The sequence below is a fragment of the Ursus arctos genome, unplaced genomic scaffold (genome assembly GCF_023065955.2).
Source record: "Ursus arctos isolate Adak ecotype North America unplaced genomic scaffold, UrsArc2.0 scaffold_6, whole genome shotgun sequence".
NCBI classification, from domain to species: Eukaryota; Metazoa; Chordata; class Mammalia; order Carnivora; family Ursidae; genus Ursus; species Ursus arctos.
Window position 1 is genome coordinate 40012598 of NW_026623078.1, and position 20317 is coordinate 40032914.

At 39.7% G+C, this 20317-nt stretch overlaps 1 protein-coding gene across 1 annotated transcript in view; it reads left to right on the plus strand.

Annotated features, from left to right (window-relative positions):
• Positions 1–20082, plus strand: part of ATP6V0D2 (ATPase H+ transporting V0 subunit d2) — a 46862-nt gene extending 26780 nt beyond the window's left edge. Inside the window, exons 3-8 of the mRNA XM_026495804.3 lie at positions 3541–3719; positions 4942–5021; positions 6664–6741; positions 12890–13066; positions 14244–14321; positions 15829–20082. Of these exons, the coding sequence (XP_026351589.1) occupies positions 3541–3719; positions 4942–5021; positions 6664–6741; positions 12890–13066; positions 14244–14321; positions 15829–15990 (754 nt within the window). The 3' untranslated portion in view covers positions 15991–20082. The remainder of the gene's footprint in view (positions 1–3540; positions 3720–4941; positions 5022–6663; positions 6742–12889; positions 13067–14243; positions 14322–15828) is intronic.
• Positions 20083–20317: the final 235 nt, after the last annotated feature.

Sequence of the window (20317 nt, forward strand, 5' to 3'; positions counted from 1 at the left end):
CTGAAGAAAGGAAACTGTTTCTGGGCACGTCATCCCCCTGCCACCCCAGAAAGCCAACGATAATTATACACCCAGTGCATGTGTGTGATAGGGATGAGGGAGGGGACAGGAAAGAGACACCCTCCCTTCTGCCTCCTGCCATGGGCTAAGCCCTGGGTCTTCACTCCATTTCCTGAACACACTATTAGAACTGGTGTTATTGCGCCATCTTAAAAACAGAGCAGTTAAATAGTGAGTTGAACTAATAGAGAATCCAGTTGCTTTGGTCCTTGCTTTTTATACTATAGGGCCCAGACTATTAGTAAAAATTTTTTTTTAATTTTTATTTTCTTTTATTCTTTAAGTAAACTCTACCCCCAACGTGATTCAAGACCCTGAGATCAGAGTCTCATGCCCTACCAACTGAGCCAGACGCCCCTAAAAAGAATTTTTAACTCAGTACAGACATGTGCACACCCACATGCACACGCTGCACGGACATAGGCTTGAGTGTGACATGTGGGCTAAATCCTTAAGCATTGACATTGGTTGCCCGTCCGCATTAGTCTAATAGTCCTCTGCAAGTTGGGAGTGTTGGCAGCTCATATGCTTTTACATTACAGAGGTGCTGTGGGGAACAATTAAATGTCTGGAGCCTGCTAAGGATTATTAAGTGCTAGCTATTCCCCTCTCAGGTAATAGATTTTGAGCCATAAAGGGACAGTTAAATAAGCACTTCCATTTTAATATCATTTTCAAGAGATAAAAAGGAGTCTAAAATTCTATAATGTCTAAATTTGGTACTGCTGTTTGGGAGGTGAAGAAACTTTAGACTCATGTGCCTTTTATAAAGGATAATTGCCTGCTTCTAAACTTCTTCAGATAGAATTTTTATTGGAGTAAATTGTAGAAGGTCCACAGTGAAGGAGACTCTTGCAGCTGGAAATGCTCTCTTGCACATGACGTTTGTGACCCATGCAGCCAGACTCCAGTGACACTGCTTCTAAGTGGCTTGGCTAATTCTTATCCAGTTGTTTTTCTTTTTTCTTTTTTCTTTTTTTTTTTTTTTAAGATCTTATTTATTTATTTGACAGAGATAGAGACAGCCAGGGAGAGAGGGAACACAAGCAGGGGGACTGGGAGAGGAAGAAGCAGGCTCATAGCGGAGGAGCCTGACGTGGGGCTCGATCCCATAACGCCGGGATCACGCCCCGAGCCGAAGGCAGACGCTTAACCGCTGTGCCACCCAGGCGCCCCTATCCAGTTGTTTTTCAAGCCTGAATTGTGGCCGCGGTTTGTCCCATCACTGTCAGACCTGGGGGACCTCAGCTCTTCAGTTGGCTGCCCCTTCACTGTCCTGATCTGAAACCTCGCCCTCTCGGCTCCCTCCTTCTCAGCCCTAGAAAATGTTCTCTTCTCTCCCATCTTAAAAAAAAAACAAAGACTGAAGTCCACAGCCCCTTGGCCCCTGGGTCTCCATAGAGCTATCTTCCTCTTCTTTTAAGGTCAACTTGTAGTTTGAACTCTTTTTTCTTTTTAGATCTCTTTATTTCCACTCACTTTAAACACACGAGGTCACATTTCTGCCACTTTCTCCCCTTTCCCTTCCACTAATAAACTCACCTGGAAGTGTTTTCACTGTTGTCATATGACCTGTTAGTTGCTGCTTTTTATGGACACTTCAGTGTCTTTCTTGACTTTCTCGTGGCCTTTGATGCTCTGACCCCTTCTTCCTAGAACTTCTAGAACTTCCCCCTCCCCGGTTTTCCTCCTACTATCCGGTCATTCCTTCTCAGGTTACATAAAGGTCCTCAAATGTTGAGGTTCTCCAGGGTTCTCAGGGCAGAACTCTTGATGTGCACTCTAGGACGTGATCCCAATCATCCCCAAGACTTCTGCTTCCACCATTAAACTTCCTCCACTAAACCCCCCAAATGTCTGGTCCTGACTGTCTTCAGGACTCGGACTTCTGAAGACTACTTAGCATCTCCTCTAGGATATCTCCCAGGCATCTAAACTCCTTCTGTCCAAAGCATCCTCTCCCACTACAACCTGCTCTTCCTCCAATGCTCTCGTCTCAACCAGTGGCTCCACAGTCTGTTAAACCTAGAAACCTGTGTATCATCCTTGACAGTTAAACACAGCATAGTATAAGGGCTAAGAGACTCCAGAAGCAGACTGTTTGAGTGTCTCAGCTGTCTCATTTGTTAGCTGTGTCATCATGAGTGAGATTTTCACCTCTCTGGGTCCCTCTGGTTCCTCGTCTATAAAGTGGAGAGAAGAGCGGCACCTACTATCATCACAGTGTTGTTATCCCGATTAATTAAAATAACTTTTGTAAAGCACCTCACTATCTGTCTGTTTACCCCTTCTCCTGTTTTAATCATCATTCTGCTTGGATCATAACACCCGCTTCTGCTTAAAGGCATTCGGTATCTTCCATCGCCCTCCACCCCAAATTCCTATTTTGTCTGTCAAAACCCTGCATGCTCAGCCTTGGCCCTACCTCCACTGCCCAGTGCTGGGCAGAAAAAAAATCCTTGTATTTTCTTCTCTGGGGCTTTTTTTGCATGCTCTTCCTTCTGCCTTGAAGACTTTGCTCCCTCAGTTCCCAGCCACTTTTGCCTGGACAGCTCCTACTCATTCTGCAAGTTTCAGCCTGAATATTGCTCCCTAGGAAGTCTGATCCCAGACTGCTTTGGTGCCCTGCTCTGAATCTCCACACCGCCCTGTAATTTGCCTAGCATCCATGCTTTGTTACAATTTACTGTAATGGATTCTTTGTCCAGTTCCGCCCTCACACTATATTCTCTGTGAAGTGAGGAACTCTCTCTTACATCTCAGCCTCATTGCTTGGAATATCCTGGGTGCTGAGCACATGAGTGAACAAGCATATGCACCCAGGATATCCTGGGCAGAGCTGATATTGAGCAACATAATCATATAAAATGTGAACCTAGGGACTCTTGGAGACCTGGGAAGAAAACAGCTAGAAAGTTCACCACCTGGTCTCATAGGAAGAAAAGAATACAGAATATTTTAACTTTTTAATAAATAAAATATTAAATATTTTAATATTAAATTTAGTAAGTATTTTATTTATTTTAAAATATTTTAAATTTTGAATCAACGATGGGCTTTATTGCAGATTTAAAAAGTCAGTTTTTAAGGTAGAGTGAAATGCTCCAGGTCTGTGTTTCTCAACTTTTTAAGCCCATAGTCTGTTCTGAGAAACCACACAATTTCACACTCATCCTCACCCTACCACATTTGACAATTACAATGTTGGGGTCGTTTTCTGCCTATTCCCACCAGCCTACGTTTTATTTAGCTTTATTTAGTTATTACGACATTGATTTTCAAACTGTGATATCCCCAGAGAGTCAGATATTTTACCCCACTCACATCTCTCAAACCCCAGAGTTTAAAATAAAAAAAAGACTTCTATATTTCTTTAATGCAAGAGTTTGTGCCTGAACTATATTTTTCTTTCTTACTTATGGTATGCTGCTTATTCTCATACAGTTGCTTTCCTAATGATTGAGCCTTCTTCTAAACCAGATGCAGTTACATGATAGACAATGTGATTCTACTGATGAACGGTGCATTGCAAAAAAAATCTGTGAAAGAAATTCTGGTCAAGTGCCACCCATTGGGCCGTTTCACGGAAATGGAAGCAGTCAACATTGCGGAGACACCTTCTGATCTCTTTAATGCTGTTCTGGTGGAAACAGCATTAGGTATGAATGTGTAAGCAATCCTATTGCTCCCTGTGCATGTTACCATAGTCATCAGAAAATGTACGTTCAAGTCATAGTTTTCTCCATGAATCCAGTGTCATGCTATACGATTCCTAGATGTGGAAGGGACATTAAGAAATCGTTCAGTCCAGCTCCCTCATTCTTCAGATGACAACAAATGAAAGTAACCGTCCCAGAGTCACATAAGAACCATTTGTAGCCAAGTAGGAGCTGGGGCTCATCACCCAACCTCCAAAACTTTGTACGTTGTACCAGATCATAGTAAATAAATGATAGAACTTGTAATTTTTTAAAAAAAATTAATTTTCTAGCCGGGTTTTATATGATTAATTCCTCATCTTTTTGTTTTAAACTTCTGTCTAAATAAGGCTGTATCTAGGCAGCATTTTGTTTTAGGAAGTTTAGGAATGCCATTTTTCTGAGATGCTCAGGGGCGCCTGTCAAATGACCTGAAGCAATGATGAAATAAATGCTAATTTCATCATAATTTAGCACTGATAATAGTTCTAGCATTCAAAATGCTAATGGGATAATTTTATATATGTTAGTGTCAGGAAAACTGGAGAGTAGCAATTCATAGCAATTTGCTGTTGATCGTGTGTCAAAATAGTTGCTGTTAAAAACAGAAATTTCAAAAAGACAAAAAAATGGGCCATGATTAAATGTGTGATGCTAAGGGAGCGTGGTGGAAAGAGGGTAAGTCCATAATCATGGATATTTGATTCCAGTCTCTGCCTGGTCCCATCTCGGTGACTTGGGGCAGTGCAGTTCCCCTCAGTTTCCTCATTTTAAAAATAATAGTATCTTAGTATAACAGAGCTTTAAAAACTAAATACAACACAGTTTAGTACAACTCAATGTTTAGCACATAGTAAGGTTGCAAGTGATAAATACTACTATAAGATAGGGGTGAGGGGGGCTTCAGAAAGTAAGCCGTAAAGTGACTTGCCCCAAGGTGTCGTGAAGATCAGATAAGGTAAAATATATGCAGTGTTTAGTGAACAGCTTGCACGCAGTGAACACTTAGTAAGTAATCACTCTTACTGCCGTCATTACTGGTAGTTTGATCCAGTCTGTGGCTTGTCACTGCACAGTGTCCTAGTCAGGAGTGAGCCCAAGGTGATGTGCTCAGGAAATCTTTTCTACAGTTTATAATCATGCTTTGGATTAATTTATTTTGTGTGGTAATTTCTGCTTTCAGCTCCATTCTTTCAAGACTGCATGTCTGAAAATACCCTTGATGAACTGAATATTGAATTACTGCGCAATAAACTATACAAAGTAAGTGTTTGCCAAAATACTATGTTTTTCCTTACGACATAATACATCTTAACCAGAGTTCTTTATTAAAGGTTACTTTGCCCATTAGCCAACTTTTGCAGTTAGGAAGCTTTGCATACTTGTAATACAGCTTTTACAGTTCTGGTCTTCTGGTTCAATGCATACATGTCAGCTTCCTGTGAAGCAGCGAGGTTCTTGAGAGGAAGTTACACACCCCCTTCGTCTCTGCATTCCTAGCTCCTTGCCTGGTGTGCCTGGGACATAAAAAGTAGCGATTGGATTGATGGATGGTGGGTGGGTGGACGGATGAGTAAAGTGAACCATATCCACTTTAAAACGACCAGCATACGGGGGTGCCTGGCTGGTTCAGTTGGTGGAGCCTGCAACCCTTGATCTCAGGGTTGTAGGTTCAAGAACTGTGTTGGGTGTAGAGATTACTTAAAAATCTTAATAAAAGTTTTAAAAAAATTAAACAACCAGCATACATAGTGATCCTTGTGTTATGTAGTATCCATCTCTGTCCTTGAGTCTTACCTTGCATAACCTGGCCAGCTGTCTGTCTGGACTATGCTGCCATCATTTGAGTGGTTTATGTCCTATGGACTGAGCAAAATCTGTCCATTTTCACTCATACAACCATAGCATCTTTGGACAATCTCACACAGTAACTGAAGGAGTATATGCTGTCATGCCATATATACAGCTGGTTATGCTAAAACATATGGTCCCTTCAAAAGCACTGTGTTGCAGGCCATTTCCTCTTTAGAAAGAAATGTATGGACTTAGAGGAGGCATCCTTGAACTATAGCTAACAGCAGGCACTGTTCTAAGCAAATTATAGGCATTAATTCACTTAATCTAGCCAGCAAAACTATGTGCTATCCCCATTTCTCAGATGAGAAAACGGAGACATGGAGAGGTAAGATTTACTTGGCAAAAGTCAGTTAGCTAGTAAGTAATTGAGTTGGGATGCAAACACAGTCAGTCTAACTATTCAGCCAGACTCTGCCTTCCCAATGTGTCCTCCATGACACAAGCCATCCAGACATGTCTCCTGAGCACCAAGAGTGATTAAATGTCAGCACATGACCAAATTTAGAACTATTTGTTGAGCTCATCAAAGAGTTTGGCACTCTTGGGGCGCCTGGGTGGCACAGCGGTTAAGCGTCTGCCTTCAGCTCAGGGCGTGATCCTGGCGTTATGGGATCGAGCCCCACATCAGGCTCCTCTGCTAGAAGTCTGCTTCTTCCTCTCCCACTCCCCCTGCTTGTGTTCCCTCTCTCCCTGGCTGTCTCTATCTCTGTCGAATAAATAAATAAAATCTTTAAAAAAAAAAAAGAGTTTGGCGCTCTTATTAGAGTACCAAAATTTAACCATGTGAACTAAACCCAAGAACCATGCAAAAAAAGTGCTTGTTAAGGAATCATAAGGTACGATAGGTACAATTTTGTTTTTTTTTTTAAAGTTGTGCAACATGCTTCATTGTGAACATTTGTATCAAGTTTTTAATAAAATATCGCCCTACGGGACAAGTAATTCAACCTCCATTAAAGTATTTAATAAGCCATGAAAAGCTGATCTAGAAATTTCCAGAGGAAAATATCTTCATTTTATTGTTTTATGATCTTTCTTCTTTTTTAAGTCTTACCTCGAGGCATTCTATAAATTCTGTAAGAATCATGGTGATGTCACAGCAGAAATCATGTGTCCCATTCTTGAGGTAAGAAAGTCCTTGAATTTCTTTATGCCAGATAATGTGCTTACACACTTTTCATTTATATAATCCTATTTACATTTATTTATGTTAGAAGCTACTTTATCTCCAGGTGCCTGGGTGGCTGTCAGTTAAGCATCTGCCTTCAGCTCAGGTCATGATTCTGGGTCCTGGGATTAAGCCCCACATTGGGCTCCTTGCTCAGCAGGAAACCAAATTCTCCCTCTCCCTCCACCCCCGTGCTCATGCTCACTCGCTCTCATGTTCTCTGTCTCTCTCTCTCTCAAATAAATAAAAACTTAAAAAAAACTCCTTTATCTAAAAATAATATGAACAACGTATTTTATCATATATATCATTTGATGTCTTCAGTTAAGAGTGGTATTTTCCAAGTTTTCTACATAGATGAATTATTTTGGAATTAGAAAGGAGTGGTATTTTCCAAGTTTTCTACATAGCAGAGTTATTTTGGAATTAGAAAAGAATAATGCCTATAAAAGTTTGGTCATGATTCATTTTGATGTAATATGAACAAAGTAGATTATAATTAGTTAAAAATTTGGTATACTATGAGGAATTGGTAGACTATGAATACTTGTAATAATAACCCAACTTCCCTCCAACAAGGAATATTGGGCAAGCTGGGAATTCTCACAATGTGGAACCAAAGTCCACAATGGGCCTTGTTCCTTATATAAATCCTAAAATAAAGGACACTCAAACAATCCGCAAACATTCCAGCTCTGGGTAGGAAGACTCTGGGTTCAGTGATTCACAGTTGGTGTGTTCACTAAATTATGTGTCAAATGTCACCACTGCTTTCTACCTCTCTAATTGATGCTTTAATCCTTTTAATTCCTCTTTATCATCACAGTTTTCATCTGTGTTTAGAGATCATCTTGCGTGCATGTGTTGATCTCAGAGATTCAGGCCAAAGATCAGAAGGATCTGGGGATATCCTGGGCATAGTTTGTATTGTGTTTCATATAGATCTCTTTTCCTGGTTTCACTTGAATAAGAGGGGGGTGGGCAGATACCATTCTAGACTTAGAAAAGCCCTTTGCTTTGCCTGGTGAAACTAAGTTTTGTCTAAAGAATATCTTTAATCATTAGATTATCTGTCACAGTAACTTCATTGGTAGGTAGATTAAATAGTTCGATGACTTCTGATTTCAAGAAAAGCTTGATAAGAACTGCCCTTTAGGCAAAAAAGGGAAAAAACAAAAAACCTGAATAACTTCATCCGCATGTATTTTAACCTAATGTTCTGAAACTGCATATGATAAATTAGTTCCCCTCAAAACATCTAAAATTAAAATTTTACAGTTAAAGATACTTTGCTATCCCCTGTTGAAACTCCTCAAGCAAAACCAGTCCTTGAAGCAAAATTTATTACTGGACAATGCCAAGAAATCTCTTTTGCCTTTAGCTATGTTACACAAGAAATAGGCATTGATAAATAAAATAACATTTTTTTATGGTATACTAAATGTCAGAAAGTAAGCTAGTCTCTTTCAGACATTCTGATCACATAACATAAGTAACCTGCTGGCCCTATGAAGCACTCCCCTTTCTTGTCATAAATTTTTAACTACTAGCCACACTATAAGAAGCCACATTATCTGTGGCTCGAAAGTGTAATTTCTACTGGCATAAAGAAATGGCTTGTGTGCTTTATACCCACAAAATATGTGAAATAAGAGCTATGGCAAAACTCATAACCTTACAAAAGATATGCAATGACACTATTAATAGTTAACATTTATAATGCACCAGATAACTACCCTAAGTGCTTTATATACTTGAATTCACTTGAACTTCAAAACAGCACAGTGAGGGTGCCTGGGTGGCTCAGTTGGTTAAGCATCTGCCTTCGGCTCAGGTCACGATCCCCGGGGTCCTGGGATCAAGCCCCCTGTCAGTGGGGAGTCTGCTTCTCCCTCTCCTTCTGACCCTCCCTGCCCTCCCCCTCCATGCTCTCGCTCTGAAATGAATAAATAAAAAATCTAAAACAAAAAACAAAACGAGCACAATGAAAATAAAACTACAGCACAACAACATGGGAGTTTACTATCTATTTTTCAGAACGGGCAACTGTAACTTGCCTGATGACACAGATAATAAGTGGCAACGTCAGAATTTGAAGCCGGGTAGCCTAGTTCTGGATCCTCTGTGTTTATCCACTATATTACCTCTACATTAAATTCACCATCCGCAATTCTTATATAAAAGTAAGTGCTAATTCAGGGCACCCGGTAGCCGTTAAGCGTCTGCCTTCCCCTCCGGTCAGGATCCCGGGATTCTGGGATCCAGCCCTGAGTTGGGCCCTGGCTCAGTGGGAAGCCTGCTTCTCCCTCTCCCTCTGCCACTCCCCCTGCTTGTGCTCTCTCTCAAATAAATAAATAAAATCTTTTTTTAAAAAAGTAAGTGCTAATTCATAATCAAGATCATATTGCGTGTGCTATAAAAATCGGAAATAGATAAGAATTATGTCTCTGTAGTCCTCAGTAATGCAGAAAGGACAGCATAGTATTACAAGAATCCTTATCTCTGTAAGGGTTTGATCAGACTACTATATACCCAGTGTTCCCATTATCCCTTTCCTATACCCATGATACTACCACATTAGATTAGGTTTTTTCAAGCTGTGTTAAAAATAAAAGTCCATTTAACTATCTTTATACATTACGTAGAAGTATTAGTTATACATAGCATGCAATTATAACGCTTCTAATGATATGATCAGAAGAGATTTGTCAGATTTATATAAATTGATATATAAATATGTCAGTTCATGTAATTACCCCCCATTTTATTTGTGCAACAACAGAGCACTTCCAGTTATAAAGTTCTTCCATATATGTTCTTATTTAATCTCATTTGACAGGAGACTTCAAAAGACTTAATGTGGTAAAAGAGAGCATTAACCTGGCCTTGCATGCAAAAATTTGACCTAATTACGAGATTGTGACTTCATATGGGAAAAAAAAAAGAACTGAACTTATTTTCAAGGCAAATGTACTGCAGCATACTGTTTGCCTTTATGCCTTTTATTATTTGTCGTTGCTCTTCTGACAACCTATATGTTTAATAAGACAATGAAAAACAAGCACAGAATAAGTGTGTTTCATTTTCCCAAGCTCGCAAGGCTGGGCTCGATTCCAGTACATGTAACCCTTTTCCACTGCCATCGACCCCTCGATCCACTGCCCCCACAAGGTATTCCTGTCCTCTGATAATGAACCAGCAAGAATGTGTGACCTGATCAGCCCAACTCTGTCATGTGCAACTGATAATGATTTTGAATAAGTCAACGGTATACTTTTGCAATAACAACAAAAAATAAGGTATGGCTTTAAAATGCGCGTAAGGAAGAGTGAAAGGACATAGGACATCTGGTGTCTTCTGTGCCACACAAGAAGCCAACCATCCATAAATGATAGAGAGGACTTAAGTGAAATCTAATACCACCCCATTTACTCTCCTCCATAATCAGATGTTGTGTCAAACTGTCTGCTTAGGGATGGTCAAACACAAGAAAGCCCTTTTACAATTTCAAGATTATAGTTCTTTTCACTAACAATACTCACACTCACACACAAAGAAACTCTAGACTAGAAAAAGGCACTAAGGTAGATATACAGGCAGTTATAATAAAAGGGAAATTAAAGTATAATAGGGAATCAAAGGAAATCATATCCAATTGGGGAGGAAATAGCAGGCCTTCTTGTAAAAAAAAAAAATAGCATCTGATGGGACCCTCCAATGCAGGTAAGATTTCAACGTGGAGCATTCTGGAATGAAGTACACACACTGTAGGCAAAGGGAAGAGATATTTACAAGAACAATAAGTTGGAGTGTTCAGAGAACCTATTGTATCAATCAAATCCTCTCTTGGCATGGCCTGTGAAGCCTTTCCTGTTCTCTTCCCAGCTGCCTGTCCAGCCTACCACTTCACCTTCTTTCCCAGCGCTTGAGCCATGACCATTCCTCCAAAATGTCGTGCTTTATAACTTCATGCATCTTCCTCCTCCAGAACGGCCTCTGCTGCCAGGCATGTCTGCAAGGCTGCCTATCCCACCTTACTTCTCTCCTGAAAATCCTAACATCTTCTACAGCAATCTCTGTCAATTATTTCTGTATAAAACTGGGGGAAAAAAGTGAAAAAAAAAAAAAACCCTTCTAACATCTTAGAACTAGAAAGCACATTCAAGGGCATGTGGGACAATTAACTCTATTGTTGCTCCTCCTGCTCTCATTTTTATTTCAAGGTTTCTGATGGCCATGAAATCTCCCTCTTGCGTTTCTTCTGTCCATGGAAGGTCTAAAATTCCTGACAATTACATTCAGTAGCCAGAGGCAGCTGCCTTTGCTTCCAAATGAGGCCACTCCCTGCTTCTGGGTCACCCATACTTTCCGTGAGGTCAGTCAAAAGGATCAGAAGGAACTAACTCTCACCCTCCTGGTAGGAAACACCTGTTCTAACAAAAGAGTTCCAGTAAAATCTATTGCAAGTCTGGATTTGTTAATTCGTCAAAAGTAAGCTGATCAAAGGATATTGTAGAGCAATTATTTCAGCTATTGTGAGCATACAAATAACCTTGAAATCTTGTTAAAATGCAAGCCCTGGTTTAGTAGGGCTGGACTATTCCCTGAGACTCTGCATTTTTTTCATGACCTGAGCCGAAAACAAGAGTAGGACGCTTAACCAACTAAGCCACGTAGGCGCCCCAAGACTCTGTGTTTCTAATAAGCTTCTAGGTCACATCAAAACTACTGACCCAAGAAACACACTTAGAGTAGCAACACTGTAGAGAATATTGGAGAATTTTGAAAGTAGTAGAATCACAGACCATTCTGTTGGATTCAGTAAACAGTTTTTATCTTCCTACGTGTCAGGCACTGGTTATTAAAAAATAGACAAGAAACAAGAGCGGCATGATTTCTCTTAAAGATTTTACAGTGTAGTAGGGAGAAAAATAGTTTTCAGATTTTAAAATAATGTAAGTGCAGGGTATTTCAGGTGTATAGAGAAGAGTTTCTCAGCTCAAGGACACTATGACAAACTCCCACGGTAGGCAGAGAGGATCCCATGAAGGACAGGCTGAGACAGAATGTTTGGAGGAGGTAGCAGGAGAACCAAGAGACAGAAGAAACATGGAAACCAAAGGAATAGTAAATTTCAAGAAACACTGAGAGGTTGGAAGAGATTGGCCTGACTCGAAGCTGTTTGCTTAGGTGCCTGGTGGTGTTCAGCACAAAGACAGGACATGAGAATATGTGACCCACCCGAAAGATCATGAGGTCTAACCCTATCATCTTGTAAGTGAGGAAACAGGCCTGAGAGGAAGGTAACTTGTCTTGAGCCATGTAATCCTGAGCTACACAGTTAGACTGATTGATATCCAACCTAGGACTTTTCAAGAAGAAAACCCAAACCATCCAAGTACAAACCAATGGTAAGCATAAAGTTTCATTAGGTAAAAAGAAAATCACACTGACATCAAGAACCAGAAAGAGATGTTAACATTTACGACACACACTCTTTGTTCCAAACACCCTGCCAGGCATTTCCCTTTACGTTATTTTGTCCTATCCCTGAACAGACCCCAACAAGTAGGTACTATTCCCATTTTTGTGGAAGAGACATTTGAGACCTTAGTGACCTATGTGACAGAGACGAGTAACTAATTTCAGAGTGCCTGGAAACCAAAGTTCAGTGGGGTTTCAAGAGTCATGGGCCCTTATCACTGTGTGATCCTTCTCTGGCAAGCAAAATTACTCCATTATAAGAAGAGGCTAAGGGTTGGGGCATTTGGGTGTCTCAGTCGGTTAAGCATCAGCCTTCGGCTCAAGTCATGATCCCAGGGTCCTGGTATCAAGCCCCACGTTGGGCTCCCTGCTCAGTGGGAGAGCCTGCTTCTCCTCCCTCTGCTGCTGCTCCTCCTCATACTTTCTCTCTCTGTCAAAATAAATAAAATCTTCAAAAAAAAGAGGCTAAGGGAACATTAATAACACGTGTTTGTATTATAATTAGACATAAATCTGGAAAGGAAAGCAGATCATTCTGGAAATGAATTTGTCTACTTAGGGTTCTGTTTATAGCATTTAGAACATGGTTAGAATTCACTGATTTTGTGTTTTGCAAATTCAGTTTGAGGCTGACAGACGTGCTTTTATCATCACTCTTAACTCCTTTGGCACGGAACTGAGCAAAGACGACCGGGAGACCCTCTACCCGACTTGTGGCAAGCTCTATCCAGAAGGATTGCGCCTGTTGGCTCAAGCGGAAGACTTCGAGCAGATGAGGAGGGTAGCGGACCATTATGGAGTACGTAACCACACCAGGCACCCTGAATGTCTTACATGTCACCACCTGTACTTAGAAGTTCACACGTCAAATTTACATGTCTTCTCTAAAGCAGTTATGTTTGTAAGGTAGAAAGCAATGTCATTCTAGAACTGTCACTCTCAAAGAAGTACTTCAAGTTTCTAAGCCACGTGGGTTGTTTTTTGTTTTGGGTGGGTTGGTTTGTTGTTGTTGTCGTTGTTGTTTTTTTGAGGTTCCTGCCAAGCAAGTACTTGTTTAAATCTCCAAGGAGCAGTCATTTGAGCATGTCTTTTGAAGTGCTTGATAAAGCGAGTTCCCCAAGGGACTGGTGCAGTGTTCTGGATATGCGAGCTTATGTCCAAGTTATATACAATAGCCTGACCCAGCAGTCCTTTACCATTGGGTAAACAGGCTTAGGTACAGAATGTCTACTTGAAATACAGGGGAGAATATGAACATATTGGTTTCTGCCATTCCCTTTAATCAGTGGCCAGAAATAGGGAATGGAAGGAGGGCTGCTATGTCCTTCCCTTACTCCACATCCAAATGTTCCTTAAGAGCCTGCAGCTTTTCAGCTCATCCCGATTCCATTCCTTCTGACTTATGGTAACATAATGCCCTCTAGTTAACTTTTCCAGAACTGGAATGACGCTCTTACCGTTTCTGAAACATTCCAGGAAAGAGAAGTCAGCAAACTGCAATAAACCTTTATAGTAGCTCATGTCATCACAGGAGGCTTTTTAGCATAATATTAAATTTTGAGCTTCTCCCCAGTTTCCACCCCTTCCACACTTGAAATTCCATGTGAATTTTATCACCTGTCATTTCAAAGAACCCATGAATCCACGCTGGTTAAACCACAAGCATTTATTTATCCTCTATAATGTGTCCAACTAGCCCTAAGAACCTAATGCAGAGATTAGCTCATTCAAGGTATATTGAGGGTAGAATTGCTCTTGCCCTGTAGGCCTTAATAAGCCAATAGGCTAGAAATCCATCCATATTCTTTTTATGTGGATTTTTTGGTATTTTTTCGGGAGGCCAAAGGTCCTACAAAAAACATTCAGTCTTTCTGGATAGATTTTTTAGAACAGATACATCATTTCTGTATTGCTAGGAAAATATCTTCATACATATTTATAAGAAATAATGTTTAAAAATAGCCTCTGTTTTTTAGGTATACAAGCCTTTGTTTGAGGCTGTGGGTGATGGCAGTGGAGGAAAGACATTGGAGGATGTGTTTTATGAGCGTGAGGTATGATATAAATGGAAATGCTATTAGCTTATGTATGCTTTTTCTCTCTCAGTTTTAGACTTTTTCTTACTTTCGGTTTTCTTTTGGGGGCCTTCTTTTTACAGTTGATCAGTTCAGTTGATGAAGCGTATTCACAATTTGACAACCAGATGGGTATTAGTATCTCCGCCTTAGAGGCCCAGTGGTTCACATATGATGGATTCCCATTGAATTTTCCTATCCAGAAACACAGTGTTTTCTATCCAGTACACATAGTGAAGCTCTGGAAAGAGGGCAGCTATTGCACAATTAACTAGAGAATCAGAGCTCGGACATTCTCATGATCATATATTGACTATCCTCATGGTGTACACTCTGTTAAGTGCATCTCACTCTCTAAACCATCCCTTTCTTAAGAAGGATATGTCTATGGTTATAATATAATTTAAGAACACAATTATAACACATAGGAATTATTTGTATGGACATCTATCTGGAGAATCTAGATTATTCTCTTTCCCTGAAAAACAGAAGAGTACTTAATCCATTTACAGTCAATTCTTGGGCTACTGAACTATTCAACGAAATGGCTTTTTTTGAGGGGGATGGGGATACCGGATAAGGTCTCTCAAATCTAGAGAATTTTTCTAGTGTATTTTATTCATTTCTCTAAGACCACTGGCCCTTCCCTTTCAATTGATTGACAGACAGCCCTGAAATTTATCCAAATTTTAGGGTAGGACTGGCACCAGAAAGCAGTTCGGGCCCCTTCCTATACTCCAGACATTTCCCAACAGCTCTCTAGTGCCTGTCACAGAAAGAAGTAAAAACAATGCAAGTTATCCCATATATTAGGGATGTTTTTAAAATTCCACACTATTGCACAACTGCTTCAAAGAAGGCTATTAAGAAAGCTGCCCTTGGCAGGAAAAAGAAGCGTCTGTTCCTGAAAACAAGGACCTCCACTTCCTGAACACTTAGCTTGACATTTTCAGAACTGCGTGAGGGACTCAGTACCTCTCATCCTTTTTTCAAAGTGGAAAAGAATAAAAGAATTGTTCCATTTCAGACTTTACCTCAGTTAAACAATTTTTTAAAAATTTAGTTTACCTAAATGAGACAAGCCTGCTATCTAGAAGCCAGCTATATGTACTACTACAAAGTTCCGCACATACATATACACACCCAAACACCAAGATTTTCCCAGGAATCTTTGTGCTAGCAGTGCTGAGAAGATTTGGAGTTTGTCTAGTGATTCTATAAACCTACTTTATTTTATTTATTTTTTAATAAACTTACTTTTTAAACTACTATTTTCTGTCTTTATCTGTAGAGTGACACTAAAGTTCCCTTTAGAACTTGATGAGTTGCTACCGTTTTCCTCTATTTGGCCCAATTTGGACATTGCTTATATAAATACAAATAAGCACTGTACAAACACAAACCAGTCTGTAGTTTAATATTATCTCATAGATGTAGTACATTCCCGATAAGTGATGGTCTGTATTGGTTTTTTTTCCTTCCTCAGGTACAAATGAACGTGCTGGCATTCAACAGGCAATTCCACTATGGCGTGTTTTACGCATACACAAAGCTGAAGGAACAAGAAATGAGAAATATTGTGTGGATAGCAGAATGCATTTCACAAAGACATCGAACTAAAATTAACAGTTACATTCCAATTGTATAACCCAGTATGGGGCCTCCGATGTGGAACATCTTTAAATATGAAGAAGAGGTTCCAAGGAAAATAAAAAGAATTGTGTTATATTATCTGGGTTACACAAAAATAATTTACCCCGCACCTTCACGAGTTGCAGACCCACTAGAACATAGTAAACCAACAGAAACAAAGTGATATTTTTTCTAGCAGCCTTAAATTTTGTTTCCGCATTTATGCCTCACTCTTTTCCCAGACCTTAGATATTAAGTCTAATTAACCCTATGGTACTTTTCCTATTCTTGTTTGGTTGTATTAACAATCAGATCTAATTAAAGTGTTTTACTCTCACTTTTCCTTGGTTCTCCACAGGTCCAAATACTGTCTGCTTTACTTTTCCCTCTTCTAGGTCCACAAGAACCTGGGGTTGTGTGAGACCAAAGATATTTAAAGTATACAGTGTGATGATTTGATATGCTTATACATTGTGAAAAGATTCCCCCCATCAAGTCATCCATCACTTCACATAGTTGCCTTTCCTCCCCACCCCCCATGAGAACGTTTAAGTTCTACTCTCTTGGCAAATTTCAGTTATTCAGTAGCGTTATCAACTATAGTCACCATGTTATACATTAGATCCTCAAACCTTATTTATCTTATAACTGAAAGTTTGTCCTCTTTTACTAACCCCACCATATTTCCCCATTCCCCCAGCCTCTGGCAACCACTTTTCTACTAGCTGCTTCTAGGAGTTAAATTTTTTTCCTTTTTTGAGATTCCACATATAAGTGAACATTAAAAGGGAAATGTGTAGCTAAGATTTTAATAATCTTTATAATTAGATGTTTTTAATTCAATAATATTTTTCTTACGATTTATGGAGGCATGGAAGAGTAGATGATCATGATTCTCAGCTCTCAGTGTCCAGATCATGCGGTTGTACACAAGGATTCACCTTGGTGGTGTGATGACAGTGATTTATATCGAATAAAACTTTCAAAGCCTCAAAGGCTTTTCAGTAGAATGATCAGAGGAAAGTTATGTAATATCCACACATGCAAATACGTGAACATAAATCATATTATAGAGAATTAATACTTCACAGCTTAATTGTTCCTTGTGCTAGATATGATTCTGTGAGATATCAAGATTATCTAAGCCGTAGAATTTAACTGGAGTGGTTAACAGTGGCTTTAATCATTTGGTTTCATATACCTTTTAAGAATCTGATGAGCACTATGGTCACCTTCCCTCAGGAAAATAGACATCTGCACATTCATCCAAAATTTTGCATAGTTTTTGAAAAGACTGTGGATCCTCTAAAATTCATTCATGTTCAACCTAGAGGTCCACAGACTCCAGGTTAAAAACCTCCATTGCATAGGCCAAGGAATTAAAAAAAAAAAACAACATGGTAGAAAGCCATGGATGAGAAAGGATTTAAGAAATAAAATATAAGTACTCATATACCCTTCCATCTCTTGGAAAGGCACCCTGTTGAGCTGAGCAAGCATTTTCAGGATGGCTTTGGTAGAAAGGCCTCTTCACCTGGCCAGTGAGGTCAGTCATGTCAATCATGGAGGTGATGGAGGGACAGAGGTCACAATCAGTTTGCTGTCATACTAAATTGAAATTATGATCCCAAGCATACAACTCTACCTTTTCTTTTTTAAGATTTTATTTATTTATTTGACAGAGAGACAGCCAGTGAGAGAGGGAACACAAGCAAGGGGAGTGGGAGAGGAAGAAGCAGGTTCCCAGGGGAGGAGCCTGATGCGGGGCTCAATCCCATAACGCCGGGATCATGCCCTGAGCTGAAGGCAGAGGCTTAACGACTGAGCCACCCAGGCACTTTTATTTTTTTTTTTAAGATTTTATTTATTTATTTGACAGAGACAGCAAGAGAGGGAACACAAGCAAGGGGAGTGTGAGAGGGAGAAGCAGGCTTCCCGCCAAGCAGGGAGCCCGATCCAGGGCTCGATTCGAGGACCCTGGGATCATGACCTGAACCAAAGGCAGACGCTTAACGGCTGAGCCACCCAGGCACCCCAAAGCATCCAGCTCTACTTTTTGAAACTACTGATGTTCATATCCTTCCAACACATTAACCAATGTTACTATTTTTTGCAAGAAGAGTAGGTGAAAACTTTGTGGATTGGTTAAAAATAAATGCTGATCTATAAATATAGTCAACCGATCTTTGACAAAGAAGCAAAAGCAATATAATAGACCAAAGACAGCCCCTTCAGCAAATGGTACTGGAACAACTGGGCATCCATATGCAAAAAAAAAAAAAAAAAGACACTAGACACCTTACACCCATCACAAAAATAACTCAAATGGCTTATGATTTAGAAATATGACCTAAGTATAAAACATGGAACTCTAATGCTCCTAGAAGATAACATAAGAGAAAACTTAAATGCCCTTGGGTATGGTGATGCCTTTTTTGATACAACACCAAAGACACAATCCAGGAAAGAAAGAATAAGCTAGACTTTGTTAAAATTAAATTATTCTGCTGTGCAAAAGACAATATCAAGAGAATTACAAGACAAGCTATAGACTAGGAGAAAATATTTGCAAAAGAAACATTTGATAAAACAATGTTATCCAAAAAATATTTTTAAAAAACTCTTAAAATTCAATAGTAAGAAAGCAAGCAACCTGATTAATAAATGAGCCAAAGACCTTAACAGACACCGCAACAATGAAGATATACAGGTAGCAAAGAAACATATGAAAAAATGTTCCATGTCATGTGTCATCAGGGAAATACAAATTAAAACAGCAATAAGGTACTATTACACACCTATTAGAATGGCCAAAGTTCAGAACATGGGCAACTCCCAAAGCTGGTAAGGATATGAAGCAACAGGAACTCTTACTCATTGTTGGTAGGAAGGAGTTGAAACTTAGGTCCACACAAAAACCTGCACATGAATCTTTATAGCATCTTTTTTCATAATTGCCAAAACTTAGAAGCAACTAAAAGCCCTTTACTAGATAAATGGATAAACAGTGGTACATCCAGACAATGGAATATTATTCAGCGCTAAAAGGAAAAGAGCTATCCAGCCATTAAAAGACATAGAGAAACCTTAAATGTGTATTGCTAAGTGAAATAAGACAATCTGAAAAGGCCACATATTGTCTAATTTCAACTATATGACATTTTGAAAAAAAATATCGAGACAATAAAAAAATTAGTGGTTACCAGAGGTGGAGGGGATTGGGGGAGGAGATGAATAGGCAAAACAGAGGCTTTTCAGGGCAGTGGAAATACTCCGTATGATATTATAATAATAGATACATGCCAATTACACATTTGTCCCCACGCCTGTCATATACAACACCAAGAATAAATTTCAAGGTGAACTATGGAATTGGGGGATATGATGTGTTAGTATAAGTTCACCGTTGGTTAAAAAGGAAAAAAAATGTACCACTCTGGTGAGCGATGCTGATAGCCGGGAGGCCATCCATGCATGAGTGGGAGCAGGGGGTAAATTGGAAATCTCTGTACCTCCTTCTCAATTTTATTGTAAACCTAAAACTGCTCTAAAGTCTTCAAAAATAAATTCTGACCAGCTGATATTTCCTGAAGCTTATCCTCAGGATTGAATGATCAAATGGGAAAAATTACTTTTAAGCCTTCATCTTTGGTGAAATAGAAGAAAATTGTGCTCTCACATTTCCTCACGGCACCTAGGAATGAATAATTTCTATCTTCTCAGTCACCTTTTATTGCTTAAAACCAAATAAAAGTAAATCAAGTGGAATAGTAAGGAGTGGGCAGGATAGATGCATAACCTCCTTGGTAAGTATTATAAATCCGGGAAGAGCTGGGGGTAATTTAAATCGTTGTATTTCCTAGAAGGAAATGTATATCTTTATGTTCAGGAAGTAGCCTGCACTATCCTGCATTGATGAGACTTCAGAGACACGGGTTGTATATAAATCCAAAACAGCTGGGCATGGGCTTATCCCCTCCTGAGCCACATGGAAAGCATAAATCGACTTAAGACAGGAGTAATTGTAAAATACAGAAAGGCAGTAGCAAGGAGAGTAGGGATGCCTCTGTAAAAATAAAGCAAAGGTCAGCACTCAATTCAGAGAAATGACTTCTTTTTTTTTTTTTTTAAAGATTTTATTTATTTATTCGACAGAGATAGAGACAGCCAGCGAGAGAGGGAACACAAGCAGGGGGAGTGGGAGAGGAAGAAGCGGGCTCATAGCGGAGGAGCCTGATGTGGGGCTCGATCCCATAACTCCGGGATCACGCCCTGAGCCGAAGGCAGACGCTTAACTGCTGTGCCACCCAGGCGCCCCCAGAGAAATGACTTCTTTCAAAATC